This window comes from Lynx canadensis, chromosome X (assembly GCF_007474595.2).
Source record: "Lynx canadensis isolate LIC74 chromosome X, mLynCan4.pri.v2, whole genome shotgun sequence".
Classification (NCBI taxonomy): domain Eukaryota; kingdom Metazoa; phylum Chordata; class Mammalia; order Carnivora; family Felidae; genus Lynx; species Lynx canadensis.
In genome coordinates, this window is record NC_044321.2 from 104310813 (window position 1) to 104338485 (window position 27673).

The following is a 27673-nucleotide window of genomic DNA, read 5'->3' on the forward strand; positions in this document are numbered from 1 at the left end:
AGAAAAGCAGACGGATTTGATAAATGTTTTCAGAGGTTAAATCAGCAGAGGTTGGTTTGGGCATGGGGGTAAGTTAGAGAAGTGTCAGAGATGAATCTTAGGTTACTAGCATGAATGTGGATGATGGTACCATTTGCCAAAATAAGAACATTGTGGGAGGAATGAGTTTTCCTTTGAGGGGGTCATGAGTTCAGTTTTAGCTATATTTAGTTTGAAATTTCTTTGAGACATTTGAGTGTAGATTATAAATTGACAGTTGAATGTATGCATCTGAAGCTCAAAAGAAAGGTCTGGGCCACTAGCACATAGATGTATTTGAAACCCTGAGAGATGATATGATTGAAAATAGAGCTGTGCTATCAGATACGTTAGTTTCTAGCTACATGTGCCTATTTAAATTAATTAGAAATAAAATTAGAAGTTCAGTTCCTCAAAGTAGTCACATTTCGAGTACTCAGTAGCCACATGTGATTATTGGTTACCATATTGGACAATGCTGATACAGAGTGAGAAAAAGGTTTAGGACTGAACGCTAAGGAATTCTTTTTTAAAGGTTAGATAGAGGAGGAGATACCTCAAAGGGCACTAAAAAATTAGTGATCAAAGACAGAGGCAAACTAGATGAGGATGGTATCATAGAATCCTTTGGAAAAGAATATTCAAGGAGTGGTCAACTATTGATTTCTACTGATAGGTCTGATAAGATGACTGAAGAGGATCCATTGGATTTAGCAATTTGGAGGTTCTTGGTGACCTTAACAAAGCTATTTCAGAGGGGTGGTGGGAGCCAAAGTCATATTGGAATGGATTAAAGAGAGAAATGGGAGGTAAGTAGTGACTGTGTGTTTTTAATAAAGCTTTACTGTGGAGGGGAATGTAGAGATGGACTGGAGTTGGATGGAAATACAGGGTCCAGGAAGGTTATTGTTTTTCAAATGGGAAGAATTTAGAACACAATTTGTTTCTTTTAATTTTTTAAAGTTCATTTATTTTATCTTGAGAGAGACAGCACGAGTTGGGGAGGGGCAGAGAGAAAGGGAGAGAGAGAATCCCAAGCAGGCTCCGCAGTGTTGGCACAGAGCCTGACGTGGAGCTCAGACTCATGAAACTGTGAGATCATGACCTGAGCCGAAACCAAGAATCAGGTACTTAACAGACTGAGTCACCAGGCGCAATTTAATTTAATGCTAAGGGGAAGGAGCCTGTGAAAGGGGGAGATGAAAGATATTGGTGGGAGGTGTCTAGGGAATGATTGTGAGTGTAAAATTCCTGAGAGAACTAGAGGGGTTATAATTCAAAGAGAAGGTGGTCTTTGATAGGAGCGCTCCTCTTATATCAGAAGGGAAAGGAGAAGATGGGTACAAATACAGGTAGCTTTCCATGTGGTGCCTTCCATTTCCTCTGAAGCATGAGGTGAAGCAATCAGCTTGGAATGAGAGGGTTTGAGAAGAGGGGGATCCACAGATAAATGAGGAGGTGTGAAATAGTTTTTCCAGATAGTAGTGGGAGACTAGTTGACTATTGAAACTTAACATTACTTCCTATCATAGAGGGCCAGATTGAAGTTAGCAATCAATTTGTAATAATTGTGTGTGTGTGTGTGTGTGTGTGTGTGTGTGTGTGTGTGTGTTTACTCCCTCTGGAGTAAGGCAGTTAGTTGGATTTCTGAGGGTTGAAAGTTAATCAGGTAGGTGCTGTGGAGGAACAGAGTGGTAAGGCAGTTCTGAGCTTTTGCAACAGAGTTGTTTTTTTTTTTAATGTTTATTTATTTTTGAGACAGAGAGAGACAGAGCATGAACGGGGGAGGGGCAGAGAGAGAGGGAGACACAGAATCGGAAGCAGGCTCCAGGCTCTGAGCCATCAGCCCAGAGCCCGACGCGGGGCTCGAACTCACGGACCGCGAGATCGTGACCTGAGCTGAAGTCAGACGCTTAACCGACTGAGCCACCCAGGTGCCCCTGCAACAGAGTTTAATGATGACATCTGTTTGATAAAATGGGAAGTGAATGTAGGAGTGTGTGAATGGACACTAAGTAGAAGGCTGGAGTTTCCCATTTGAGCAAGTAAGCTGGAAATAGCAGGTCAGAGTTGGGTATTTTAATTAGAGATTTATGAGGTGATAGTGTTTCTATGATGAAAAATTTCAGGGTATAACTGAGGGAGTCCCCATAGGGACTGAGGGAGTAGGTGGCTGAGATGGTGGGGCAAGGTCATTGCATGAGGAAGTTGAAGATGTTTACTGTGTTTTCTGTGTTAATTTGGAAGGGACTCAAATTTAAGCCAAGAGTTTGAGTGGAGAGGAAGTCATATGAGTCAGGTATTGAATCCTGGATTCAGAAGTTTTGGGAAGGATGGCACATGATCTCATGGGGGAGGGAAGGGAAGAAGCTGGTATAGCCCAGTGGGTGAACCTCGAAGGAGAAAGGATTTGTCCTGAGGGAGGAGAAGAGGGAATGGTCTAGAGTTGGTGTTAGGACAAAAAAGGACACCAGTCTTAAATTCCATAGGGTGTGAGAGACCATAAACAACATCCAGGGATAAGCCACTTTGCAGATGACTCTTTGGTTTTCAATCTGGATGCACATGAATCACTTGGGGAGTATTTTAAAAACTACCAGTGCCTGGGCTTCACCCCCTGACATTCTGCTTTATTGGCCTGGGATGGGAGGCAAATGTCTGTTTTCTAAAAATGCCTCTGGTAATTCTAATGCATTTTGTTGAGAGTTACTGAGAGACATAGGGAATGTTCAGAGGAGAAGTTTGAGGATATAGGAGTGCCTGCTGGTCACAAAGAGGCCGGGGGTTTTGGAAGGAAGAGTAGTAGAAGGTTGGGTCATGGGATAATTTGTCCTCTTTCCCATACAACATGGTGAGAGAACATCCAATGTTATTTTGTAAGCAATTTCTGGAATTTTCTGTTAAATGAGTCAGTGTATTTTTTCTGTTTGCTAAAATATATCTTTCAAGGATTGTGGGAGAGAGAGAAAATGTATTATTGTTTAAGTTTTATCAGATAGAGACTGATCTTTTAATTTCTTTTCTACTTTTAATATAAATTATCTGAGAAAGGGAGGACTACTTGTGCCCTGAAGGAGGTTTTCCCTGTATCTTCAAGGCTGCGATAACTGACAGCCTTTATTCATGCCCTTCATTTTCTTCTTCTCCTTACATTAACACCCTCAGTAATTTTCTTATCTGTGGTCTGCTTGGGTGCCTCCTTTCTCAGTATTTTTACCTCTTTTCTTCTAATCACTAAATCTGTGAAGATAGAAACTTACAGAAATACAAAGGAAAAAGAGTCAGAGGTTCACAAGTGGATTTCCAACATAAGAAACTAGGATTTTCATTTCATTTTCTCATCTCTTTGTCATTTACAAGTATGAAAGAGGTTCAATAGTCATTTATTAAATGCCTTCTGTCTGTGAAGTCTGACATTCATTGTCACCAGTAAAGGAACCAACCATCCTGGTTTGCCTGAGACTTTCCCAGTGTTCGCTTTGAAAGTCCTGAGTCCTGAGAAGCCCCTCCGTCCCAGACAGTCTAGGAGCTCCTCGGAAGTGTTGTGTTGGATAACTTGTATGTGTAGCCCACTTCTTGCTCTCAAGGAGCTTATAGTTTCCAGGAGCATGAGAAAGCAATATATGTAGTAAGTCAGTTAAATAAGAATATAAACAAGTACATAGGTTTCCTGGATCACCATATCCAGACCATTGATATGGATGAGAACTAGGGCATCAGAAAAAGGGAGACAGTATGTTAGACACATAAGAAACTAAAGTCCTAGATAACTTTACTATTAATTATACTGTTTTCCAGTTGGCTGTGCTTGAACCAGGCCACTCCTAGTCATAGGTCATTATATTGCTTTCATATGTTTATTCAAGATATACATTGTTTACTTGAGGTAATGAGATCTAGATGCTTCTTTCCGGAATAATTCAAACCAATTCCACTACTCTTTTCTTTTTTAATTAGTTTGTAAATTCAATTGTCTAGGTACAATATGTACCTAGGAGCAAACCATCTTATTTTCTTTATTCCCTTTATGCTTTAGATACTCTTACTATATGATCTGTATTTGAAATGGTAGGAATCTACGGCTGGAAGATGGGAGGAGGGTGGTTGGGGAATTGATCTTTTGTTAGAATTTGGTCCCTACGTTGACAATGGAGACTATGATTTCAATATCACTGTACTGGGCTGCTCATTGACACAGTTCATCGGCCCCTTAGATTTCCCTGTCTGTATTGCACCCCCACCACAACAAATCCCCTGATCCTGTAGATATGCTTCCTACATTAGAAGTCTTAGAATATGTGTGATCTGGACCTTCTCTTGTTAAACTAATAAGCTGAGAATCTGACCCCAAGAAAGCACATATTCCATAGCTGTATGTGTATGGATTTCACTTCTTTTTAGGTGGCTGCAAAATTCGGATTCAGGGAGACTGGACCAGGGAGCGCCGCTTTGAAATCCCTGATGAGGAACATTGTTTGAAGTTCCTCTCAGAGGTCCTTGCTGCTCAGGAAGGTAACTCAAGACTCAGCAGTTTTCTTTCTACTTGTTTGAATGGCAGTGACATTCTGGCATGCTGATGTAGAGGCAAGCAGCCGTTAGCAAAGTACCTCACCCCTTGAGTCTTCATAGCTGATTTTTCTTCCTTCAGGAATGAACCAGGGTTAGGCTAGGGAACAGGTGTATTCAGCTATAAGGAAGGACACTGAGCCATTTTCCAGAATCTTCAGTGTCACAGCATGGACAGGTTACTGAAGACAGTAATCCTCCTTCTGTTCCCAGATCATCCCAGAGCTGCCCTCATTCTCTTAGTCTCTTCCTTTACATGCAAGAATGCTTCTGGTCCCTGCATTTGAGGAGTGCTGAATGAATGGCTTTTGGTTATGGTAAAATTCACTCAGTGAAGGGCTCCCCTGTTTCTGACCATGACTCTTATCTCTCTAGCTCAGTCACAGCTTCTTGTTCCAGAGCCAAAGGACTCATCTAGCTGGTACCAGAAATTAGACACTAAGGACAAACCTTCTGCTTTTTCAGGTACTGAAAAGATTCTCTTTTGCCTGGTTGCTATGATCATTGCAGAGTCAATAGATTTTATCTGGACAGATAAGATAGTGTGGATTAATGTCAATCTCAGACACCTTCTCCTATGGAGTGGTTTTATTGAGTTCATGCCCACTGACTGATGTTCATTCCTGATCTTTTCTGTGGCATGTTAGCTCCTCAGGAGCCAGCTTAGCAGTGTGGTAAAGATTGGCGTGCTCCAGGGCCAAACTGCTTGGGTTTAAATTCCAATTCTACGACTTGCTAGTTACATATGACCTTGGTCAAGTTACTCAACAATGCTGAGTTTCCATTTCTTTTTCTGTAACATGGGAAGATTTTTAACACTACTGGCCATATGGGGTCTTTGTGATGATTAAAAGAGATAATAATATAATCCCTTACTATCAACCAGGCATTATGCTAAGTCTTCAATAAATGTTAGCTGTTATTATTTAGGTACCAAATTAATGTAACTTGCTGTTGTTCTAGTTAATATGTCAAGTCCTTCAGGGACAGATGTGTTTCTTCCCCCAGTCTAACTTATCACTCTCCTTGTGATACCTTTCTGTTTGGTAATGCCATTGAGCAAATAGTGATCAAATCAAAACCACTGTGATGAAGGCAAAAAGCTCTGTCTATCCTGGATAATTTGGATGTTATCTTTATTTTCCCCCTTTGATTCTGGATTCTGTGTACTTCAGGGCTTCTTGGATTTGAGGATAATTTTTCATCTATGAATTTGGACAAGAAAATTAATTCACAAAATCATCCTACAGGGATTCATCGGGAACCCCCACCTCCACCCCCTTCTGTGAATAGAATGTAAGTCCTATGTCATAACGTATTTCTCATTTAGGAACTTTTATATTTTAGGCAGTTTCACTTTTGAATTTCTCATTTATTTGCTAGGCTTCCACGTGACAAAGAAGCTCCTAATAAGGAACAGCCCAAAGTGACCAACACCATGCGGAAGCTCTTTGTACCAAATACCCAGTCTGGGCAGCGAGAAGGTCTCATCAAACATATCCTGGCAAAGCGAGAGAAAGAATATGTCAATATTCAGAATTTCAGGTTAGTCTCTCTTCTACTTACTGAGGTATGGCATAAAATGTCCTTTTGTTACTTAAGGTATTAGTTTAATTAGCTTAAGAATCAAAGCATAATAAAAAGGAATGGTCAGCCAGTTCAAGCCCCTATCTCTATATTAGTCAGTGACATACATATACAAACATATATATATACAAAACTGTAGCAAATGCTACAGTTTCCCTTGGATTTTCTAACTACTAATGATACCATGTCTACTAATGGTTCTGTCTACTCAGAACCAAATCAAACTCACATGTACTGGAGAATTATCCCTTAGCACATTCCCTAAGCAAATGTGTTTATCTTTCTGGACTGCTGAGTTTTTTCTCACCAATATTAGAAGATTAAAGTCTCCCATTACCACTAGTTTAACTTGCTTACTTTGGTAAGTTAACTAAAGAACATTTCACCCAGTCCTCTTGATTGAGAGGTCTGTCTTGGATTCTTTCTTCTTTTCTCTGTATCATATTTTTCATTTCACCTTTGCTTGTCAATATCTTCTTCTCTGTACCTAGCATGAGTGGTATCTGATGTGGCGTGGTGTATATCCCAACGTGCAAAGCAGCAACACTTTTCTTTGTTGTTTGTGAACGGCACGTGCCCTTAATAGTCCAAGATTCCAGTCCCATCTGCTATCCCATTAAGCCTCATTTGTTATAATTCAATTATAACTGTATCCCTACGCCAAAATCTATAGTTCCTCATATTCCCCATGATGCTTATTTTTGTATGTAAACAGTTAAGACAGTTATGAGTTTTTCCTTCTGCTTTCCCCCTTAGTACTATATCTGCCTCAACAGAATTTCCTACACAGATGTCCTTGTAATCCTTTGGGAAGTGAGTTTTTGGATTCAACTATAGCTCCTTATGGAATAGTTATCCACATCAGACGTATTTACAGCATGAAGATACCTTTTTTCCCCCTCTACAAGCTCTCCCTTCAAGTATAAGTTTGGATGGAGTTTAATTGAAAGGAAATGTGGTAGAGCAATTAACTTTATGTTTTTTAAATAGAGACTTGGTTTCCTTTTGTGGATTCACCTAATATAAAATTTACAGAATGAGCCTACTGCCTTTGTGTTCTACATGCAAGAGGTTTTTCTTATATGTGTATAGCAAAACATTTTGAGAAATTATGTTGGCTTATTGTGAATATACCCTTGTATAAAGAGTGATGAGAGAACTTTCATTGCTTCATACTTGACCTTTGTTTTCAAGTAATTTTTCATATTATGTATTAGATTTTTTGTTGGAACGTGGAACGTGAATGGCCAGTCTCCAGATAGTGAGCTGGAACCTTGGCTGAACTGTGATTCGAATCCTCCTGATATCTACTGCATTGGGTAAAGAACACATCTGGAATTTCCTTTTGGCTATATGTTTGGTATTAGTTTACATGACATTTTGCCCTCCTTTTTCTAACGATTTGGTAAAAACCTACTATAGACTATATGTGAGAATTATCTTGTGGGTCAAATTTGTGAGATAAGAAAGGAATGATACCTGAAATGGTGAAAGGAAACATCTAGTCATCTCAAAATGCAAATAAAACTATATTCTTTTTTTTTTGAATCTTTATTTATTTTTGAGAGAGAGAGAGAGCACAAGCAGGGGAGGGGCAGAAAGACAGGAAGACACAGAATCTGAAGCAGGCTCCAGGCTCTGAGCTGTCAGCACGGAGCCCGACATGGGGCTCGAACCCACAAACCGTGAGATCATGACCTGAGCCAAAGTCGAGTGCTTAACCGACTGAGCCACCCAGGTGCCCCCAAATAAAACTATATATATATATATTTTTTTTTTAATGTTTATTTTATTTTTGAGAGAGACAGACAGAATGCGAGTGGGTTAGGGGCAGAGAGAGAGGGAGACACAGAATCTGAAGCAGACTCCAGGCTCTGAGCTGTCAGCACAGAGCCCGATGTGGGGCTCAAACCCATGAGCTGTGAGATCATGACCTGAGCCAAAGTCAGACGCTCAACCAACTGAGCCACCCAGGTGCCCCTAAAACTATATTCTTAAGAGCAACTGAGACTTGAGGTCATTTCCAACAGTGACTATTCCTAGGATATATAAGCAAAGCTCCACTGTTATCCCTTGTGGAGGTTTTTGTTTGTTTGTTTATGTTTTGCATAACCTGTGCATATACTTATAAAGAGTCTTTTGAAAACAAAGTTGCTTGTCCTTACTGATCACCTGGGTCAGTGGACCAGTTCTATAAAGTTTCTCTCTTTCCCCATTCCCTTTCCACCTAATATCTCAGAAAATGGGATGGGAGGTAGTCAGAGATAATTATGGGATATGTATAGATCTCACGTCTTCATGTTTTTTTCAGATTCCAAGAGCTGGATTTGAGCACAGAAGCCTTTTTCTACTTTGAATCTGTGAAGGAACAAGAGTGGTCCATGGCTGTAGAGAGGGGTTTGCATTCCAAAGCCAAGTATAAGAAAGTAAGCTGCATTTCATTATTAGTATACAACTAAATAGAACTCACTAGAAGTTATTCTGTTATCTATGACTTGTTCCAAAAGAATGGCTTAATTGAATTCTTCTCTGTGTGTAATACTGCAATAGGGCAGAATAGTCCTTTACACCTATTTTCTAAAAATAATTTTTTTCCTAAGCTTTCTGACCCTATATTTTCATTGCTTAGGTAGCTTTTAGGAGAAAAAAAAGAATTTTATTCTCAGAATGATAATTAGCTTATGATAATTACTTACAGAGCAACAGTAAGAGTTTAAGATCAAAATTGTTCACTGACCTGGTCAGAACCAGATACTTTACAGAAAAGCAGTTTGAAGCATGTGGGTGCATAGGGTATGCTGTGGAATCAGGAAGAAGTATTGTGGAATTTAAATGAGTTCTAAACCTTGTAAATCAAAAGTAGAGTTGACTTTAGCAAGGTGGGCTAATTTCTTGGTCTTTGGAAGGCATGTGGTAGAGGCTACCAGAAGAGTTATTTTAATTACATGGTTACCATAGTAACCCCTTTAAAAGGAGTCCTCAATATTTTTCATCCACTCCTTCCAACAGTTGATATAGGTAATAAAAATACTGAAGGTGTTATTCCTCTCACATAGATCCCTGACTAACACATATTTCAGACATATTTCTAGCTCTAGTTTACATACTTAAAAAAAGATTGCTATTTTAGAAATTTTAATTTCTTAAGAAATTGGAAATCAGAAACTAGGAAGGAGAGGCAAAAGGAATAAGCTGGGATAGGGGTTTTAGATTTGATTTTTTAGTGCTAACTACCCCTGGTAAGTTTAAAAGTGATTAAAATAGATACATAGGTAGGTAGGTAGATACATACATACATACATACATACATACATACATACATACATAGATTTGATTAAAATAATGTATCCTAGAGCTGAGTATGCTTGATGTCCCCAAAGATTTTTATCTCCAACTGGTCAGAGCTGGATTAGAGTTTCCCCAGAGAAATTTTGTTTCCTTTGTATGGGGTCCACTGGGAAATTAGAGGGTTTGGATTCAGATTTGAACATCATTAATACCTTCTTGGTGGAAAATTAGTTGTGGGATTAGATGTGTGGCAAAGAGTGTATTAACATGAACCTTTTTCTAACTCCCTGGAACTCGTAGGTTCAGCTAGTCCGCCTTGTTGGGATGATGCTCCTCATATTTGCCAGAAAGGACCAGTGGCAATATATCCGTGATGTTGCTACAGAAACAGTTGGAACTGGAATCATGGGGAAAATGGTGAGTTACTTTGGAAATGAGCTTGATTATTATTTATGTCCATGTGAAATTCACCTGCCAGTTCTGTCTTTGTACTAATTGTGAATAATTACTCTTGCTAACAGGGAAACAAAGGTGGGGTAGCTGTGAGATTTGTATTTCACAACACTACCTTTTGCATTGTCAATTCTCACCTGGCTGCCCATGTGGAGGACTTTGAGAGAAGGAACCAAGATTATAAGGACATCTGTGCACGAATGAGTTTTGTGGTCCCAAATCAGACACTCCCACAGCTGAACATCATGAAACATGAGTGAGTGGTTAAATCTCCTTTGTCCTTTGAATAGTGGGGCTGAAATGAGATTAAACTGGTAGGAAACTATGGAACTGTGAAGAGTGAATGAATACTGTTTAGGGATTGGAGTTGCAAAGAAGAGCGGGTTTTTGAGGAATTCACTGAGGCAGATTCACTGAGGAGATTCACTGAGACAGAGAAATCAGATTTGCTATCAGAGGTTCTATTAGTGGGCATGTAAGAGTAATGCTGGAGGGGTGTGTCAATTGGAGTCAGTTTTTATTATTTAAAAAGATTTTTTAAGTTTATTTTGAGAGAGTGAGTGAGCATGGGTGGGGGAGGGGCAGAGAGCGAGAGAGAGAGAGAGAGAGAGAAAGAGAAAGAGACAGAGACATAGTCTCAAACAGACTCTGCACTGCCAGTGTGGAGCCTGATGTGGAGTTTGAACCCACAAACCGTGAACTCATGACCTGAATGGAAATCATGAGTCAGGTGCTTAACTGACTGAGTCACCAGGCACCCCTTTATTGTTTTTTATTATAAAATAGAAATGTTTATTATGAATGTAATAAAAGATAAAAGTAGAAATCACTTTGCTGTCCCCTAGCCAGTTTCTATCATCAAAGGAAAGTGTTGTTAATAGTTTGGTGTATATCCTGGAACTGTGCTGTCCAATGTGATAGCTAGTAGCCATAGGTGGCTATTGGACACTTAAAAGTAGCTAGTCCAAATTGAGATGTATTGTAAGCATAAACTATACACTGGATTTTAAGAGACTTAGTAAGAAAAATGTAAAATATCTCCATTTTTCAATATTGATTACATGTCAAAATGATAATTTGGATATATTGAGTTAAATGAAATATATTGTTAAAGTTATATTCACTTGTTTCTTTTCATTTTTAAATGCAGCTACTAAAAAATTTAAAATTACATCTCTGACATGCATCTTATTTCCTTTGAATAGTGCTGTTCTAGACCTTTCTCTATATACAAACACATGCACACTCATTATAGAGGACTGTATTGTCCTATTGTGGGTCTCATTCCAAGCCAGTGTGTATATGTATTATATTATATTAATTTATGCATTATATATATATTGTATTATATCTATATTATTTTTTTAATGGCTGTGAATCATTAAGAATTGGGGCACTGGAGATGTAGACAACAATGGATCAACAGGATAATATGAGAAAAGTTTGTGAAGAATGGGACTTAATAAGAATACAAGCAGAAATCAGTTGAGGGATGGACTGGGTAGTACAAAATGATTAGTCTTCAAGAAATTAATATTGGTAATTGAAATTCTGAGAGGGTGGTGTGATTTGGAATAAGTGATTTGAGATAGGAATTAGGAAAACAAAAGATAATTTAACATATTAGGATCAGCACAGAGTAGGGTATTTGTGAAAATAGTAGGGAAGAGTAGTGATATTGGCCTGATTCCATAATGTCTCAATAATTAGGATCCTATAGAATTCTTTTTTTTTTTAATTTTTTTATGTTTATTTATTTTTGAGAGAGAGGGAGAGACAGAGCGTGAGCAGGAGAGGGGCAGAGAGAGAGGAAGACACAGAATCCGAAGCAGGCTCCAGGCTCTGAGCGTTCAGCACAGAGCCCGACGCGGGGCTCGAACTCACAAACCGCGAGATCATGACCTGAGCTGAAGTCGGACGCTCAGCTGACTGAGCCACCCAGGTGCCCCGAGGATCCTATAGAATTCTGCTTCATGGTAGTAAAGTCAAGGCCTTGACATTAATGGTCATGAGGTTGTCCTGAAATGCCTTAAATTTATTTCCTCAGGATTCCAGACATTTCATGTTGCATTTAAGATTGGCAAAGAGACCCATTCAGGACTTGAGATAGCTCACAGGAGAATCCTTTTTAGTGTGGTAATTTCTGGGTCTTCCCTGTGGGGGGACTCTCAGCTCATCTAGGGGCCTGTGGCAAGCCAGTCTCCTTCCTGCCTGAGACTTGGACTGTTCATCTGGGGCAGGAGTAGGCAAATTGGCTATGGTGCATAGCTGGTCAGACCACGCAGACCTTAGTTAAGAGTCTGCAGAATGTCAGGGCTCAGAGAGGCAGAAAATGTTCAGATTCTCTTCCCCTGGAAGAGGGGCAGGAAGCCAGACAAAATTTTGGAGCTAGTCCAGCAAATAAACTACATGCTTCTTTTAGGCAGTTAACTCCTTAGCTTCTGAATTCCACACATATACTGTATTTCCCTCTCTTTGTTCTTCATGTATGGAGTGCCTATCTTCCCACCTATTTGGTAATCCCTAGTCCTTCTCAGGTGTTGGTAGTACTTGCCCCCAGAGGATAAGTTACAACTTAAACTCCTTGTGTCAGGTAGTGATAAATGAATCCTTATCAACAATCTACTAGTTTTCTTCTTTCCATTCTTCTCTGATTGACTTGTTATGGTAATTCTTGCTACTTCTGTTCCTGTATTTCTTGATCTTCAGTGTTGTCATCTGGTTGGGAGATTTGAACTATAGGCTTTGCATGCCTGATGCCAATGAAGTGAAGAGTCTTATAAACAAGAATGACCTTCAGAGACTCTTGAAGTTTGACCAGGTAAGTAAATTTTCGTTTTATGGGTATGTTCCTAGATGGCAGATAAAATTGTTCGGTTTATGAGATATACGTGTGGGAGGTGTGTCTTACTCTAGGAATAGATGGAAAGGTCTCATTGTCTTGGGAAAACAGTGTGACTAGCGATGCAGTGAATGCACACAGGTTTGTAGTGCTTTTATTGAGCGCTTGCATAGGAGAAGGGGAGATAAAAAGTAAATATAACATTTGTTCATTGTCTTTATCAAGAAGAGATTTTAGAGATTTATATAAAATAAGTTGGATAATGGGTGGGGTTAATTGGAGACCACTTCCTGGAGGAAGTGGGCCTTCAGCTATGTTGATGCGGTTTGGCAGATGGGACAGGGAAAGTTGCTCTATGATTACTTGGCAGTCTTAGAAACAGCATAGAAGTAAAAGAGGGAGGCCCTGTGAGGGGATTGGAAAGAACAGAAGTTTGGGATAAATAGCACAGACTGTGGTCTAATGGGAACTGATTGAGAAGTTGGGCCTGGCTGGCTTATAGATGTTAAAACCTGTGGGAAAAGCATTGATTTGGTAACATTTATATAAAACTTGGTATTCAGGAACCTAGTTTTCTGTAAATTTGCCTTGGAACCTGGCACATGACTTGAATTTTTACTTCAGCTTATGGATACTGGTTGCTAAAAGTGAACACTTCTTACAGAGGGAAGAAAATGTTTCGACTTGATTTTAATGTCTTTAAATCCTTATGAAAGCCTTTTTGACCTTTAGACATAGTAAAAATGTAGGAGTTATGCAGTAGAATGTTTTTTTTTTTTATATATATAGTGAGTCTTTTTGGGCTCTTTCTTCATATTGAGGTTGACTGGCTAATTTCTTTGCATTTCTTCCTCTGTCATGTTTCCAAAGGGGGTACAGTTGGAATAAATTCTGAGTCTTATGTAATTCTGGTAGAGTATTTGAGTGAGGATAACTTTCAAAACGATCCATAACTATTCACTGAATTTGGCTTTTGGAATTATCCATTCAACATTTGTGTGCTTTTTTAAAAAATTAAAATTGCGCTAGATGATTCCTGTCCAACTTCAGAGAAAGATTATTCTTATTTCATTTTTCCATTTTACTCAACCACTATTTTTAAAATTAGAAAAAAAATTTTTTTAACATTTATTTATTATTGAGAGACAGAGACAGAGCATGAGCATGGGAGGGTTAGAGAGAGGGGGAGACACAGAATCTGAAGCAGGCTCCAGGCTCTGAGCTGTTAGCACAGAGCCTGATTCAGGGCTGGAACTTCCCAATGACAAGATCATGACCTGAGCCGAAGTCAGACACTTAACTGAGCGACCCGGGTGCCCCACCCAACCACTATTAGCAATAAAAAATTAGTGATTTGCACATAATGAGCATTCTATCTGTGGGTGAGTTTAGATGTCATGGGAATGGCAAGATTTAATTCATAAGGTACAGAAATTTTATTTTTGCACTCTGACAGTTGCAAAGGCAATGAAACTTGATAGTTAGAAATCGTTGATCAACCTGATAATCACCTGTATTAACATGGTGTTACCCTGCTTATGTGATGCTTTTTTCTATCTCTAGCTAAATATTCAGCGCACACAGAAAAAAGCTTTTGCTGACTTCACTGAAGGAGAAATCAAGTTTATCCCCACTTATAAGTATGACTCTAAAACAGACCGATGGGATTCCAGGTAAAGTTACAAGAACCTTGTCACAGAATAGGTTCAGGCCTGGTATTATTTCTGTCCCTACAGATTGGTGAACGGCTAGGAATTTTTAGGTCATGCCAGATGCAGATATAAAGACCTAATGGTTCAGTGCTGTTACAGAAAAGTTTTTAATGCATGTGTACTCACAGGTGAATTTATCTTAAAGTATTACTTTTGTTGAAATTTTATGGGCTGTCTGCAGTGCCTTATTTCTATCATCTCAACAGACTTGCTGAGATTTTTACCTTTCTGACCCCCTCCCATTTCCTTATCTATTGTCCTGTTCTTATTGTTTTATCCAAATTGTTTCTCAACTCTTCAACTGTGAACACCAGAAATTGAGTCACAAAGGGCTCTTCCAGCACAATGGTTCTCAGTCCTGATCACACATTAGAATCTATTGGGGGACTTTTAAAAATACTGATGCCTGCAAGCTCACTGCTGTCAGTGCAGAGTTGGCTTCAGATCCTCTGTCCCCTGCCCCCTCTGCCCCTCCCCTGCTCACATGCTCTCTGTCTCTCAAAAGTAAATAAAACATTTAAAAAACACTGATGCCTGGGCCTGACCTCTGCAACTGCCAGAGAAAGCTGAGAACCATTGCCCAGGGGGCCCTTTGATTTCCTGATAATCCCCAGTTAAGTACCTCTGTCAGTGTGTTCCTGCTAACTACTTGCCTTCTACCTACTGTCTCTTTGTTCCCTATGGCGTACTAGCTGGCTGAGCCCAGAAGCTTGATTAAACTTCTTTAGACTCAGAGAGCACTAGGATGGGGTGGAGAGGGGGTCTGCATTCCTGTGCTCTGAGCGAGCTGGTCAGCAAGTGAAAAGTGACACTCAAAGATCTTGTACACCTCACCTTGTTTCTTCCACTCACCTGACTTGAGAGTCAATTGAAGAGCTACTGATAAGAACTTATGTGTGTCACCTTGTGGCTTAGGTGTACAAGGTGTTATTTATTTTAATTGAATGATGACTAGGCTTTTTCCCTACCCTTGGTATTCTGTGGGCTGTTATATGTTCAGACTTGCATGCTTAGATGTTAGTTCATCTCTGTTTGAAGAAGCTAGTCATGAAAGTCCAGGTTGAAAAGGAGAAATCTCTAGTTATTTCCAGAGATCAAGCCCAGTCTAGGAATATAGCATTGGATTTTTAGATTCTTACCAGTTGTCTATCTGTTGTGAAATGTCATTGCAAAATGTCATAGAGCAAAGTATTCTGAGTATAATCCTGACCTTCTGAGGATATTTTAAGAAGATGCTATTATATTTTCCTCTGGGGCAGTGTTGTTAAAGATGTAATGCTAATTTGGGGAGCACTTTTATTCATTCATTACATAACTAATCACTGAGCACCTACTTTACACAAGACACTGTCCTAGGGGTTGGAGATTCAGTGGCAAACAAGCAGACACAGACCCTTTACAGAGTTTGCAGTATAGTAGGGAATATTATAGTTGGGATCATTAGGGAAGGAGAAGCATTTAACAAGACGGCCTAACCCTGGTCTAAACCAGTGTGGTAGGTATTACATTCTTGTGTGGTATGTTCCCTTCATAATTCCTTTCTTTATTTGCAGTGGGAAATGTCGGGTTCCAGCCTGGTGTGACCGGATTCTTTGGAGAGGAACAAATGTTAATCAGCTTCATTACCGGAGTCATATGGAACTAAAAACCAGTGACCACAAGCCTGTTAGCGCCCTCTTCCATATTGGGGTAAACACTTGTTTGTTCATTTATTTGTTTGTAGGTTAAGTATATATTCTTAGAGCATCATTTAGACTCAAAACAGATCAGTAGTTCAGTGAGCCATAAATGTTACCATAACCAAATAATTATTTGCAACTTTGAGAAATTAGTGCCCCCAACCGTCCTAAATGCTGTCCATATGGTTCTTAATGAGCTTGGCCTTTTAGTGACACAGATGTTTTCTCATGCTGCAGAGTGGCTAGGTGGTAACCTTAGCCTCCTAAAGTTGTTATTCATAAAGAAGAGTTAGAAGCTAGGTTTTAAAGAATGAGTAGATAGATAGATAGTAAGGAGGGAAAGGCCTAGGAGAGAGGTTCCAGGTAGAGGGGCTGGGAACAGCAAGAACAAAGGCATAGACTGATCAGCATACAACCAAATCTGTATATTAGCTTAAAAGGCATATTGTCAGCTGTACTATTAGTGAAACTTTCCTGTTCAGGAGCACATGTTTTAAATTTTTCTTTAACTCTGTTGCATCCTAGGCTGGATTAATGGCCAGTTAATTTTTTTTGTCTCTCTTGTGAGTAGTTTTTGCTTTCACATTGTATTTTCTAGTTGTGTGTATACATAGGTTATATCTTGGGATCTTGTTGATTTAATTTATTACAGCTAGTACATTAAAAATTTTTTTTTAATCTTTATTTATTTTTGAGAAAGAGAGAGACAGAGTGTGAGCAGGGGAGGGGCAGAGAGAGAGGAAGACACAGAATCCGAAGCAGGCTCCAGGCTCTGGACTGTCAGCACAGAGCTGGATGCAGGGCTTGAACTCACAGACTGTGAGATCATGACCTGAGCCGAAGTCAGATGCCCAACTGACTGAGCCACCCAGACACCCCATGACAGCTAGTACATTTAGATTATTTCTTATAGATTTCCCAGACCTACAGTCATGTAATCTGTCAGAATCTATATAGTTCAGTGCTTGATAGGGTGGACTTTATAGACTGCTTAGATTTGCATCCTTGTTCAACTACTTCCTGACCATGTAACCATGAAAATTTATGTAACAGCCCTATGCCTCAGTTTCCTCCACTATAAAATGGGGATAACAGTGGTACTACTTATGGGGATTAATGAGTTAAGACATGCAAAGAGCATAATAGGGTAGATTTCTTTCCTCTGTGTATATGTTGATTCTTTTTGCTTCTGAGATAGATTATCCCCAACATGTCTTATCCTTCTGTCTTAAAGGGGAATTTTGGGGGTATTTCCTTTATTTACAAAGTTACTTCTTGGTCTTAGAATAATCTGAAGCAATTGTGACTTGACTTTTATCCATTTTGAAATTTTAAAATAATAATAAATAATAGTTTTTCTCAAATAGTAGCTATGTGTGCTGGGGACTGGGATGGGCAGTTTAGACATATCTCATTTACTCCTCACAACAGTACTATGAGTTAAATATTTCTCATTTAACAGGTGAGCAAATGGAGAACTAATGAGTTAAAATAACTTCCTTAAGAGCATTCAACCAGAAGGAGAGCTAAGATTTTAATCTTGTCTGTTTAACTCCCAAGCCTATGGATGTTCTTTCCACTAACCCCACAATGCCTCTATAGTTACAAAGAACTTACAGACTACATAAACCTTTAGATACTATTTCTAGCCCACCTAATTTCTATTTTGTACTTGTGAGCTGCTCTGTTTTCTTCATTTGAATTCTCTTAATTCATTTTTAAAAGGATGTCTTTCCCCAGACACTAACCTTTTTGGTTTAATCAGTTGTGCTTGGCTTTTTTGTTTGTATTTCTTTTCAGAACCTTGGAATATTTGTAATATTCCACACATATTAATCCAGAGCTCCCAGGATGGTTATCCAGGGATAATCCAGGATAGTTAAAAATTTTCCATACTACCTGTGTATTTTTGTGTATCTTTAATAAATGTCTACCTTTCTAATTTTTAATACTACTTAAATTATGCAGGAAATCAAAAGTGCTTTCTCTTTAAAATTAAAAAAAAAGTTTTAAGCAAAATTTACAGGTAAGGCTGAAGTTCTTCAATCCCTGTTCTACTCCCACCTTTGTCCCAAACCCCCACTTTCCAGCCAGGCCAACTACCATTATGAATTTATATCTTTCTAGACCAGTATAGTCCAATAGGTCTTTCTGTGATGATGGAAATGTTATAGATCTATCCTGTCCAGTACAAAAGCTACTAGCTTCAGGTAGCTATTGATCACTTGAAGTGTGGGTAGTGAGACTAAGAGAGCTGAATTTTCAATTTTATTTAATTTGAAGTAATGTAAATTAAAAAAAAATTAATGTTTATTTTTGAGAGAGAGAGACAGAGTGCAAGCAGGAGAGGGGCAGAGAGAGAGGGAGACACAGAACCAGAAGCAGGCTCCAGGCTGTGAGGTGTCAGCACAGAGCCCCACGCAGGGCTCAAACCCACTAACTGTGAGATCATGACCTGAGCCAAAGGCAGCCACTTAACCAACTGAGCAACCCAGACGCCCCTGAAGTAATGTAAATTTAAATATCCATATGTGGCTACTGGCTATTATCTTGAACAACACACTTCTAGACTTTTGCATATGCTTTTCAGTGTTTACCCATATACAATAGAGTATTGTTTTGTATATTGGTACATGTATCATAAATGGTCTCATACCGTATTTGTTGGTCTGCAGCTTGCTTTTTTAAAAAAAAAATTCAGTGGTGTGTCTTGGAGAGCTACCCATGTTACTACGTAAATATCTAGCTCATTAATCATCTAACTCATTCTTAATTCCTAATTTTGTTGGTAATTTCCTTTTCTAAAGTGGGTGTATCAGGTGGTGACATTCTTATGGTGGTTTTCCCCTTCATTATTCTTGATATGCCATTAAGGGGTATGATCATGATAACCCACTGAGAAAAGTTTTGAGTTTATTGAGTTAACCACCCCATATTTTGGTCTCTTGGGCATGCTTGGGCATGATTAGAGGCTTTAAGAAACCACATTATATTTTTACCACCATTGTCATCAATGACTGTTAATAAAGGGACCAAGTGCTCAATGGCCAGTTAATTAACTTCAGAAGACTTGCTGTGGGCTAGCTGAGATATGGTTTTCACCCCTGTACTTGGTAATAGGATCTGTTGCATTGGTTCTCAGACTTTGGTGGACAGAGAAATTGCCTAGAGATCTTTTTAAAAAATGCAGTAGGCCAAGGCATCTGCATTTTTTAAGACCTACATGAATTAATCCTGTTGCGTACCTGGTATTTTGGAAAGGATCTTACACTAGAGGTCCAGATACAACAATTGGATACAATTGTGGATACAACTGTGGCAGTGAGCAACTTAGCTGATCTTTTTGTATCTTGATATTCTCAAGGATCAGAAGAATAATCCTTCCTTTGGTAGCCTGGCTGGTTGTTGTGAAAAGATGACACACATAAAATACTTTATGAAATAAGAAATTGCAAAATTTTATAAAAATATTAAAAATATGGGGCGCCTGGGTGGCGCAGTCGGTTAAGCGTCCGACTTCAGCCAGGTCACGATCTCGCAGTCCGTGAGTTCGAGCCCCGCGTCAGGCTCTGGGCTGATGGCTCAGAGCCTGGAGCCTGTCTCCGATTCTGTGTCTCCCTCTCTCTCTGCCCCTCCCCCGTTCATGCTCTGTCTCTCTCTGTCCCAAAAATAAATAAACGTTGAAAAAAAAATTAAAAAAAAAAAAAATAAAAATAAAAATATATAAAATTTCTCTTAACACTATAGTATGGACCCTGGTGACACTAGCGATTGCTTGGGCCTCAGTTCTCTAAGAGTTATGGCTTAGACATGTAAAAACCTTCCCAGTCGTTGAGATCTTTGGCTCAGCTTTGATGCTTTTATTTTCCATATTTGATTTACAACCTCTGCTACATGCATCAGTCCTTTTTTTTCCCTCAACATGGAATCTGTGAAGTTTTCTTTCTAAAAAGAAGCTGCAACCTTAATAAGTTAAAATGCTATGTTAATTATGTTCATTTTTGGCATTGATTTGTATGAAGTTTAACAGTGAAAAAAACCCAAAGCTATTTCAGGAAGCTGAAAGCGCTGTGTCAGATGGGAAAATTTTTTGATCTATTAGTCAAGATGATTTGTTTGTCATGCTTTTTTTACCCTAATCTAGGGCATTTTGTATTGGCTCTTCTCTAAAATAACCATAGGATCTGTTTACTAACGTACCTTTATCATTATATAATGATATAATGCACTGACATTATGATTCTTGGCATTGCGCATAGCAGCTAATAGAATTAAATGCTTTAATCATTTTTCTGCTGTTTCAGCGCTTTGTGATCATTGTTAGAAACAGTAGTAGGTATGTTTTGACACTTAATTTGTGCAATGCAGGAAATAATTTTTACCATAATTGTCACATTTCCCCCAACACCAAATAACAATGGAGCAAGAAAATATTCTTCCCAAATATTACTGCCAAGCTTTTTATTTATTTATTTATTTGTTTGTTTGTTTATTTATTTATTTATTTATTTTTTACTGCCAAGCTTTTTAGCACAGAGGTTTAACTTTTCCAGGAAGTTAACCAATTAACCTTACCTTTACCATAAAGTGTGTAGTGCTGAAATGCTTAGTTTAATTTATATTTGTTTTAGTGATGTTTAAAAAATTGTTAGACTCTTAGAGATTCAAGCTGAGAGCACACAAGAGTAAAATAAGGATCTGTTTTCTTTGAGGTAAAAGTTGTGGATGGAGTGATATTTCAGAAAGTGTTTGAAGATGTTGTTTGCACCACGTTTTATTTTAAATGATTGCTGTAGCAACGCCTTTTAAATTGTTAGGTAATCTCAAAGGAAGATGAGCTAGGAGCATGTAAGACTGAAAAAGAGGGTTTACTTTCTTTCAGGTGAAGGTTGTGGATGAACGGAGGTATCGGAAAGTGTTTGAAGATATTGTACGCATCATGGACAGAATGGAAAATGACTTCCTTCCTTCCTTGGAGCTCAGCAGGAGGGAGGTGAGCAAAAATACATGGCTTCCCCATGCACTGCCCATCATGGTCAGTGCAGGGGAAAGCATGTTTGTTAGAGAAGGCAACACAACAAAGTGGTGAAAACCATGTGTGTTGAAATCAAACTGCCTCCATGCTGATTCCAGCACTGTCATTTAGTAGATGTATGACCAGAGGCGCATGTCTAACTCTCTCAGAGCTACACTTTCCTTTTCTGTTTAAAGGGGTGGTTGTGAGGATTACATGAGTTAGTACATGTGAAGCTCTTAAAACTGTGCCCAGCACAAAGTAAGCCCTCAGATGTTAGCTTTTCTTACTTAGTATTTCAGAGCTGCTGGTTAATTCATATCTCAGGAACCAGGATTTGGTCATGGGATGAATGTCCTGACCCAAGGTTGGGCTATCCTCTTAGGATCTCAGGAATAATCAGAGTAGTCCAGAGAAGTAGCAAGAGCTGCCTAATTCCTCTTCTGCTGGTGTGAGTAGAATAACAAATGAGAGGACGTGGCATACAGCCAGCTCAGTCAGTGAAGGCGTACAGACAATAGTTGTACACCTGGTCAATAATAATTACCTTATTCTTTATTCATATTCCCTATGGAATAATCCAACTGACTGACTTCCCCTACTAGTGATGCATGTTTGTGTCTGTCTGTTATTCCCCAGTTTGTGTTTGAGAATGTGAAGTTTCGGCAACTACAAAAGGAGAAGTTCCAGATCAGCAACAATGGACAGGTTCCCTGCCATTTTTCTTTCATCCCTAAACTTAATGACAGCCAGTACTGCAAACCATGGCTTCGGGCTGAACCTTTTGAGGGCTACTTGGAGCCAAGTGAGTTGTCCCTTTACCATTGTCTCTGCTTGCAATGCATCCTCTCCCCCTGGCTCCCACCCCCTCCCTCTGTTTAACTTCATGTTTTCTAACCACATGTCTCTTACCTTTACTGTCATTATATTGGGGAGATCTCTTTTGTGTGTCTAGTCTCTCCTTCATCACCTGATGACTTTTTAGAGGACGCTTCTTCTGTTGGTTTTCATCTCCTTTCACTTTTCCACCGTAAGTTTCTGTTACCATGTGTCATTTCTTATATTTCAGATGAGACCGTGGACATTTCCCTTGATGTGTATGTCAGCAAAGACTCTGTGACCATCCTGAACTCAGGGGAAGATAAGATTGAAGATATTCTAGTCCTTCACCTGGATCGAGGCAAAGATTACTTCTTGACCATTAGTGGAAATTACCTCCCAAGTTGCTTTGGTACATCCTTAGAGGCTTTGTGCCGAATGAAAAGACCAATCCGAGAAGTTCCTGTAACCAAACTCATAGACTTGGTAAGAAACATCCTAAGACACAGAACCTCCTCTAGATATAATTTTCACAATACTTAAGTGATGTCCTCATTGTCTCTAGGCTTTCTCTTTTGCTGGGGTTGGGGGAATTGTCAAGTGATAAGAACAAGAATGTCACTTTACTCTAGCACTACTTTCATTAGATTAAGTCTCAAAAAAGAGTAATCTGTAATTGGCTCTTGTCAGGAATATATAATACTGTGTTCACTGAATTAGATTAAAGACTCCCTTCTTAAAGATCTAATGCTTATTTGTTATGCTCTTCATAATTTAAGTTACTTTTGTATAAATTAGCATGTGTGTGAGGTCCAGTAAGTTGGGGGGGGGGGCAGTATTATCCTCATTAAACACATGAGAAAACTGAGGCATGAGACAATAACTTTCCCAAAGTGGAATAAGTTAGCAACGAATCTGTCCCCCAGACTTTCTCATTCCCAGTTTGGTAATTCCTTACTTGTATCATCATATCTAACCCCAAACTTGGCTGCATGTTGCAGCCCAGACCTGTAAATGAACCTCAGAATCCCTGGGGGTCCTTGAACAAGTACAGATTCTTCCCTCCGTTCACCTCTGGCAATGGAAGGACAGTCTCGGTGTGCAGGGCTTAGGAACCTGCATTTTATCAGCATCCCACATGATTATAATGTACACTGAAGTTTGCTGCATGTTTAATGGGACTCAAGAAAGGGAAGCAGTAGGATTTCCCTTCCCTGACACCAAACTATAATAGCAGTGTTCTTATATAGGAAATGCTTACTACCTAACATAATGTAAATTGATGTAGTAACAAGTTCATCCTGTTAAGAACTTTTCTTCTAAATAAAAATATTGCTGGATTTGTGTGCAGACCTCTTTGGGCTGTAAAAGCATGCTTTTGGTCTTTTACCAAGAAAAATGAGGTGATGTGGCAGCCATACTTTATCACTACTATTAGTATTCATGTTGATGTTCTTCAGCCTCACCAGAGCAGTGATGTTATCATCTAGCAAGGAGGGCTAGACCAGCAGGCAGACTGCTGGCCTGTGTGATCTGTTCTGTTGCCATGGAATTGTTTTAGCTATGACTCAGATGGCAGATTAAAACACTTGAGTCCAGTCCCAGCATTCTTTCTTGGAATTATACTTGTTTCCCTAGAGCCCTCATAACTGGGTGTATTACCTCTGTTTGAGAGAGAACCATTTTCTTCAGAAATTTACATCCTTACATTCTCTCATTTTTTTATGATATTGTTTTTTTCCTTTCACCACCATATTCTGTCTTTCCAATTTCGTATTTTACTGTTTAGGATATATTCTAAATGAAGTTTCCCATTTTTTCCCTGCCCCCTTCCTTCCATCCTAAATATCATTTCCCAGCTTTCTTTTTCCCAACTTTTAATTATGAAACTGGCAGATGTACAGAAAAATGGGAAGGACAGTACAATGAACCCCCACATGCCTTACATAAAATAGGCATTTTTTTTTGTTTTTTGTTTTTTTGTTCTTGTTTTTTTTTTTTTGCTGTAACATCTGAAATTAAGTAGTGATATGTCACTTCACTGGTGAACACCTTACTCTGCCTCTCTTTTTTGAAAAATTTTTAAAAATGTTTATTTATTTTTGAGAGAGAGCGAGCATGAGCAGGGGAGGGGCAGAGAGCAAGGGAGACACAGAATCCAATGTAGTCTCCAGGCTCTGAGCTGTCAGCGCAAAACCCGATGTGGGGCTTGAACACACGAAACATGAGATCATGACCTGAGCTGAAGTCTAAAATTATCTGTACCCCATTTGTAATATTTTCCCAGTGTATTTTGATTTGATTTTGACCTTCTGCAATGCTTTCTTGTATTTGTTTATATTTGTTCCAAGACCAACATATTTCACATCCTATCAGATGATGCTATTAATAATGATACCCATTATCTTCTATTGTATTATTTACTCTAAAATTTTGGTGAAACCAGAAATGAGTTCAGTGCCTATGTTGAGTTTCCTTGTACTGTTTCAGAAAGATTCTTGTGCCATACCCTCTTCCCACCAAATGTGGAATGAAATACTGGCATAAACCCTTTTCATTCTTCTTGCCCTTCTCAATGATAGTGAATTTGCCACTACTAGAATAGTTGGAATTAACACAAGTGACAGACAGAGGAAAATTTGTTTGTAATTATCTTTATTCTTTTCCAGAATAAAGATAAAATTTTCTAGTTTATTAACTAGCATATAATCATCAATATTTATTCATTACACATTGAATACAAAGTATTATGGAGTTTATGTGGGTTCCTGAAATTTAGTGGTGATGAAAGTTTACTTATATATACAATATGGCTAAATTATAAATCAAGGTTAATAGGGAATTTGGTTAGAGATACTCTAAACATTAGCTACTTTTACTGGTTAATGTGCAGTGTATTTGGTAAGTCAATATTTTGGAAAGGCATTTGTAATGAGACTTGTGGAACTTGTAATTTGTATTAACAATAGATTCCTTTCCTGTGCTGTTTGCTCAAGCTTTATATGTTATAAAAGCTTATTGATTAACCAGCTAATTTCTATAAAAATCAATCTCAGAACCAGCTTATTTTGGCTTTAATGCATATTTGATTCATGTAACAGTAACATAACTAGAAACAAGTTCAGCACATAAGAATAAAATTGACTAGAAAAGTGTTTTGGGGTTCATGATAGAAGTATTTTGAGTTAAGTCCAAGTATTCAAGAAATATGTATTAACATATTGGGTGAGCATGTCTCCCAGGTGTAAGGGACATCATGGATAAATGCTAGAAGGTAAAAGCAGAGGCACCTAGGTGGCTCAGTCAGTTAAGCATCCAACTCATGATCTCAGCTCAGGTCTTGATCTCAGGGTCATGAGTTCAAGCCCCATGTTGGGCTCCATGCAGAGCATTGAGCCTACTTTAAAAAAAAGGTGAAAGCAAAAAGACCACATATGAAAAATTATAAGATTTCCCTGGGAAGGGGCACCTGGGTGACTCAATCAGGTAATCATCCAACTCTTGATTTCAACTTAGGTCATGATCTCACAGTTGGTGAGGTCAAGCCCTGAGTTAGGCTCTGTGCTGACAGTACAGAGCCTGCTTGGGATTCTCTCTCTCTGCCCTTCCCGCATTTGTGCGTGTGTATGCTTGCTCTCTCTCTCTCTCTCTTTCTCTCTCAAAATAGATAAATAAACTTAAAAAAAGAGATATCCCTGGGAAGAGTGAAGATTAAAGAAAAGAGTATGTGAGGCTGGTTGGGTAGGTTGGGAGCAGGGAATAGAAAGTCTTGAAGTCAACAGATGAGTTTATGCTGGAGCAGAGGGCATCTACAACTATCACAAGACTTTTATGGGTAGTATGAGGTTGTAAATTGACATATTTGGAGGAACAGCTTGGTCTTGCTTATAGAGTGGGCTAATGGACAGACCAGGTTTGAACTTGCCAGATATGGTTAAAGGTTTTCTTGTAGATACGGAGACAAAAAATGTTGAAGGATGAATGGACAGACTATATTTTCTTGGGGACATTTTTGTTAGAACAATATCGAAGTTGAAATAATAAGAATAATGGTTTGGTGATTAGTTCGTCCCCAGTGATCTTTTCACTAGGTGTTTACTTCGTCTTACTGATCAACCACTCATTTCTTATCCTGTTAGGTGTATGGTTTGTGTTTCTCCTTTTTATATTTCATTTTAATTAATCCTTTCTAGAACTTCGATATCCATTCAGTTTTCTGCTTTTTATTTTCTTTTATTTTTTATTGTTAAAGTTTATTTTTGAGAGAACGCATAAGCAAGGGAGGGGCAGAGAGAGGGAGAGCGAGAATCCCAAGTAGGGTCTGTGCTGTCAGTGCAGAGCATGACGTAGGGCTTGAACTCATGAACCATGAGATGATGACCTGAGCTGAAATCAAGAGTCGGGCACTTAATGGACTGAGCCACCCAGGCACCCATTTGCTATTTATTTTTAAATTTGAATCTGTCTCTAAATGACTCTTTAACATTATCTTAGCTACATTTACTACTGGCAAAATTCCTCTAGGGATGAGTGTTGGAGTGAAGAATGATTTGCAGTGCATTTGTAGCATGCCAATGTTGCCCCACTAGGGAATCTGAATTAGGTTTCCTTTTTAAATGTAATCAGTGCAGGGGCACCTAGGTGGCTGTCTGACTTCAGCTCAGGTCGTGATCTTACTGCTCATGAGTTTGAGCCCCACGTCGGTCTCTGTGCTGATAGCTCAGAGCCTGGAGCCTGCTTCAGATTTTGTGTCTCTCTCTCCCTCTCTGCCCCTCCCCCACTTATTCTCATTCTCTCTCTCTTTCTCTCAATCAAAAATGAATAAACATTAAAATATTTTAAATGTAATCAATGCATAGCCTTTTGTAGAGAGAGGACAGGTCAGTTGAACTAAGTGATTATAAGCAACCTTAGAACTACCTTAGGAGTATGCTGTTTATCAGTGGAGGCTAAGTAGTGTTTCTGTTTGCAGAATTGAGCCTAGTGTTGAAAGAAGTTATTTACATCTACTATATGCCTGTAGCCAGAGAGGTAAACTCTCAGTATAAATGTGCTGCCCCACCAATATCTAATCAAAGTCCTTTTGATTCTTCTTTCAGAATTTTCTCTTTTATCTATTTATTTAAAAAAAATATAGTTTTCCCATAATTAAAGTGTTTACTCGCTCCTTTTTGATCTACCTTGATAACCTCTTAACAATCCCTTTTGCCTCTATCGCTGCTCATTCATTTTTCCTCTTCAGGGCTGTCAGACTGATCTTTCTATAATACAGCTTTGGGGCCTATCACTTCCTTGCTTAAAGGTAGTCCGTGGCCTGCCCATGCCTACTAAATGCAGTCCAAATTGCTTTACCTGTCATTCAAGTTCACCAAAAGTCTGACTTTAACATTCGTTTTCATACTTATTTCCCACTGTTTTTCTCAACATCTTCCCATGCTGTCTGCAGAACAGATGACCAGCTTTTCCCTACACCCACCTTGGGATTTACCTTCTCTGAATCTTTGCTTATTTTTGCCCCTTCCACTTGTAGTGTCCTCACCCCATCTCTACTCCTTAAAATCCTATGAATCTTTTAAGGGCTAGTTAGGTCCCATCTCCATTGTGAAAAGTCCCCTGACAGCCCCAGCCTAAAGCCATCTCCTTCTTTTGAACCCCTTTGCTTGTTTTTCATATTAACCGTTTATTGAGAACTCCT

At 38.9% G+C, this 27673-nt stretch overlaps 1 protein-coding gene across 4 annotated transcripts in view; it reads left to right on the forward strand.

The window, feature by feature from the left end:
• OCRL (OCRL inositol polyphosphate-5-phosphatase) overlaps window positions 1–27673 on the forward strand; it is a 51380-nt gene that overhangs the window by 12526 nt on the left and 11181 nt on the right. For all 4 annotated transcript variants that reach the window (XM_030305141.1, XM_030305135.1, XM_030305138.1 and 1 more), the window contains exons 4-17: window positions 4420–4530; window positions 4960–5049; window positions 5760–5880; window positions 5968–6129; window positions 7389–7490; window positions 8483–8597; window positions 9760–9876; window positions 9981–10168; window positions 12622–12733; window positions 14318–14427; window positions 16020–16155; window positions 21028–21138; window positions 21799–21964; window positions 22229–22464. In XM_030305141.1, the coding sequence (XP_030161001.1) occupies window positions 5792–5880; window positions 5968–6129; window positions 7389–7490; window positions 8483–8597; window positions 9760–9876; window positions 9981–10168; window positions 12622–12733; window positions 14318–14427; window positions 16020–16155; window positions 21028–21138; window positions 21799–21964; window positions 22229–22464 (1644 nt within the window). In that variant the 5' untranslated portion in view covers window positions 4420–4530; window positions 4960–5049; window positions 5760–5791. The remainder of the gene's footprint in view (window positions 1–4419; window positions 4531–4959; window positions 5050–5759; window positions 5881–5967; window positions 6130–7388; window positions 7491–8482; window positions 8598–9759; window positions 9877–9980; window positions 10169–12621; window positions 12734–14317; window positions 14428–16019; window positions 16156–21027; window positions 21139–21798; window positions 21965–22228; window positions 22465–27673) is intronic.